At 49.8% G+C, this 3,949-nt stretch overlaps 1 protein-coding gene across 1 annotated transcript in view; it reads left to right on the top strand.

Moving 5' to 3' along the window:
• Positions 1–367: 367 nt before the first annotated feature.
• The window catches only part of NHSL2 (NHS like 2), a 77,818-nt gene continuing 74,236 nt past the window's right edge, over positions 368–3,949 (top strand). Inside the window, exon 1 of the mRNA XM_017885497.1 lies at positions 368–454. Coding sequence (XP_017740986.1) covers positions 388–454 — 67 coding nt within the window. The 5' untranslated portion in view covers positions 368–387. The remainder of the gene's footprint in view (positions 455–3,949) is intronic.

Here is a 3,949-nt window from a genome sequence, read left to right as displayed (position 1 = left end):
GCTAGGGTTCCTGTTGGAACCTGGGCTGCTCGACTCAAGTGGAGCACTGAGCAAGGGGAAGGGGGAAAGGGAGGGGGAGAGAGAGGGAGGAAGGGAGAGAGAGAGAGAGAGAGAGAGAGAGAGAGAGAGAGAGAGAGAGACTGAGAGACTGAGAGAAGCTCCTAGCAGGCTCTAGTCCAAGTGAGAGGCTCAGATCTGTACAATTCTGTGCCAGGGGCACAAGTGGGATTTGGAAGAGCCATGTATGTGAGAAGCAAAGCTGAGGTGATGTAAGCACCTGGGGAGGAGCGCAGGCAGAGGAGGAGGAGGAGGAGTAGGAGGAGGAGGAGGAGAAAGAGGAGGAGGAGGTGGCAGCGGCCGCCGCGGTGGCTGCCAGTCCAGAGCAGAATGATGGGCAACTCTCACCACAAGCAACCGAGGAGTAAGAGCCAAAGCAGGATGCATTCAGCAACAGGTACTCTTTTCCCTTCCCTCCTTTTCTGGGGCTCCTACAGCCAGGGCCTCCCAGCTGCTGCCATGCGGGGCCCCTGACCCTTGGCGTGACTTGCAGGGGCTGGCAGGGGGCAGGGAGAGAACCCGAGGGAGATGAGGGTGAACTCCCAGCTCCCCTGCTCCTGTGCCAGGCTGAATTGCATAAGTCAAAGCGCCCTGAGCTGGGAGGGGCCAGCCCCTTCACCGGCAATCCTGTGTAGCCTCTGGAGGGTGGCTGGAGTGTCAGAGAAGTGAGCAGCGTGCCAATGACTGAAGTTCATGGCTAGGACTGTGCTTTCTCCCTGGATCCAGTAGGCAGAGTCTTGGAACCATGCATGGCTTATCCTTTACTAGCCAAGCCTCCTTTGTTATTCAAACCTTCGTCTCCCCCTGCCCCAGCCCCCATACCCGCCCTGAACATGTACACCTACACCTCTCCTGGCTCTACCTCATATGCTGCATGCATGGAATGATCCAGACAAATCTGTTTCTTGCTGTGTAATGCCCTGCCCCCCACCTCCCTGCCCCAGCCCTGACAGAGCTCTCCTCATGCATGGGTGAGAGGAGCATTTGCCAGCCTGGAGTTTGTTGTCCCCCTACCCCTGGGTGTGCTCTGCTTTGCCCCTTCCTTGCCCCTCTCCAGATATGGACTCAAGGGTGCTGGCATAGTTCTCCCCAACAACACCTTCCTGAATGCTGACACTGTGGAAATCAAGGTCTGCAGACAACTTTTCCTAGCTCACCTTCCCAGGCGGTGCAAGAGCAATTTGGAAGCAACTTCTCTTAATCCATTCACCCACTTCCACCAACTCTTACCCTCCTACCTACCCCTTGGCCACTTGAAAGTACCTTCCACTGCTGCTTGGGGTTAGGCTTCATGCACTAGGGCCACAAGTACTTTCTCTCTGTGCCCTCCTCCCTCTGTCTTGGTGAAGTTCCCTCTTCTCCTTTGTCAGCACCCACCACTCCCCATCACCACCACCACATACACACACACACTCTTCGCATCACACAGAGTCCAGGAGGAGCCTGCAGTACCCTCTGCGCCTGTTTGGGAAGCTCTCATCCACCATTCAGGCTAGTGGGAAGGAAGAAAAAGTTTTTGCCAAGTTTGACTCACGTTTACCATAAGAAAGCAATAAACAGATTGTTGTCTTGCCAAAAGTGTGCCATGCTCAGGCCCAGAGGGTTGCCTCTGCCTCTTTCTAGAACTGGCTATACAGTTGAGGGTAGTTGTCCAAGGCCAGCCAGTCCCAGGGGCAGCCCTACAATGGGATTCTTACAGGGCGTGGTGGGGAGAGACGCTACAGGAAAGCAACTTGGGATATGCTGTCAGGCAGGGTAACCATCTCTGGAGCCTGCCTGTCAGAACAGGGCTTTGTTTGGCTTCCTATATGGGCTGAATTTGGGCCTCTGTGGTGGACTGAGCCAAAGAATAAAAATTCTGAGCATTGAAGTTTCTTTAGAATCTTTCAGGCACATATTCTCCCAAGGCCACCATTAGGTGAATGGCCCAAACACCACCTCAGAGTCTCCTGCTTCTCTGCCTTGGAGCTGAAAGCTTAGGACCTGCTGGTATTACATGGAGATGCTCTGTGCAGATCAGTACAGAAGCTTGAAGATAACTTTTTACATAATTGCTGATGTGACAACTTGGGACAGTTACTGGCTATTGTTTCATTTCTTAAAGTTGCTTTGTATCTTCAATGCCAGCTCCAATCCAGGGTCATCCTAGATGTAGTAGCTATGGGAACAGCCTCTGGCTGGGGCACGAGGAGGTGGCCTCATGACTGCTTCTCCCTCCCTCTCCCTTCCACCTTACCACACCTTACCACAACACCACACCTGCTCACTCACAATCTCTAGGCCGTCCCAGAAGCCCTGATTGAACACTCACTCCCACTGGGCTAAACTTGTGCCATTCTTTCTCTTCTTGCTCCCTTTTCTCTCTTCCATTTTCTCTTAGTGACCCCACTGTCTTTTCAGTAACCCAAACTAGCATCCTGGGAGTCGTTCTTCACTGCTCTCTCTCTCTCCCTCACCACACATTTTACAGTTTTCACTCATCCATCTATCTGCTCATTCATTCAAAAAGTATTCATTTTCGAGGCTTCCTCTGAGACATCTGAGCCTGTCTCTTATCCTACTCAGTGTCCAAATCGAGACCTTTAGTCACTCTCGCTTATTCCAGAATTGGGCTGTCTGCTTCCACCTCTGACCTTCTCCTGGGCATGCCCAACACAGCCACCAGAAAGAACCGTCCCTGTGCTCCCTTGCTATGAACTCAAGTCTTACTAATTGGGGTATGAGAGATTACGATTGCTCCCTAAGTGTGGAGTGGATCTCAGGTGGCCCAGGGGATCATTGTAGGTGTAACAGAGAAAACTCTTTTTGCCTTTCAAGTTCTGTGCATATTTTAATGTGTATTCGAAAAATATACAACTAATACATCAAACCCATGATTTCTCATTTTTTTTAAATTAGGGTAAGGTTAAATGTTTTAAAGTGAGTCTTTTGAATAAAATGATTAAGTAAATAGTAGTATAGGAAGCACATGGAAATGGCAAAAGTTGGGAAACTGAGATACCAATGCCTGAGGCTTGAGAAGCACCCATTTCTAGGATAAAGTATATTTTCCTTAGCACAACTTAGAGATCTTTCATGATTGGGCTCCTTCTGCTTCTCCAGCCTCACCAACTGTCACTTCTCACCTTGAACTTGATCCAGCCGTATTGAATGAGTTGAAGGTCTCCAAATGCTCCTGTTCAATATTTCCATGCTTTCACTAATGCACTTTCCTCTGCCTGTAATACCTCCTCCACCTGCTATCTTCTCCTGACAGTTTTCTATTCAGCCTTCAGAATCCTGATCCTGTGTTTCCTCTTCTCTGAAACTGTCCCTGACTGACCGCCTTCCTTCATACAAAATTAATTAATGAAGTTCAAAACTCCCTCCTCGGTACTAAATGGACACCTTTTACATAATGTTACCATTGTTGGTATTATCATTTTTGTATTTGTTATTGCATGTTTACCTCCCCCTAGTAAAATGTAAGCTTTTCAAGGGCAAGGGCTACAATTTGTATACCAAAGCGTGGGAAAGAACCCTTGACCAAGACTCGGAAGGCTTGGGTTCTGGTCTCTCTTACCCAGTAACCTGCAGGGTGATCTTAGGCAGGTCATCCACCTCTGCTACCTCTGTCCTTTGGCTATAAAAAGCTACAGATCCTCAGGGGGGATCCTTAGCAGATTCCCAGGGTAATTGGGAAGATGCCATGTGAGATAGCTAGGAAAGCTTTTGAAAGTTGAAATTGCTTTTCAAAGGAAGAAGGGTGATTATGATTGCAGAGGGAGGAAACTTTTCCCAGAGGCTGGAGCCAGAAGTGAGCCCCGCAGGTTTAGGAGACTGTGGAGGAGCAGCCAGGCTGAACTGCAGCAGGGAAAGGATGAGGGAAACCAGCCACACAGCCAGGAGGGGT

Source organism: Rhinopithecus bieti, unplaced genomic scaffold (genome assembly GCF_001698545.2).
Source record: "Rhinopithecus bieti isolate Rb0 unplaced genomic scaffold, ASM169854v2 scaffold_15339, whole genome shotgun sequence".
Lineage (NCBI taxonomy): Eukaryota > Metazoa > Chordata > Mammalia > Primates > Cercopithecidae > Rhinopithecus > Rhinopithecus bieti.
This window is presented reverse-complemented; position numbering and strand designations above follow the sequence as displayed.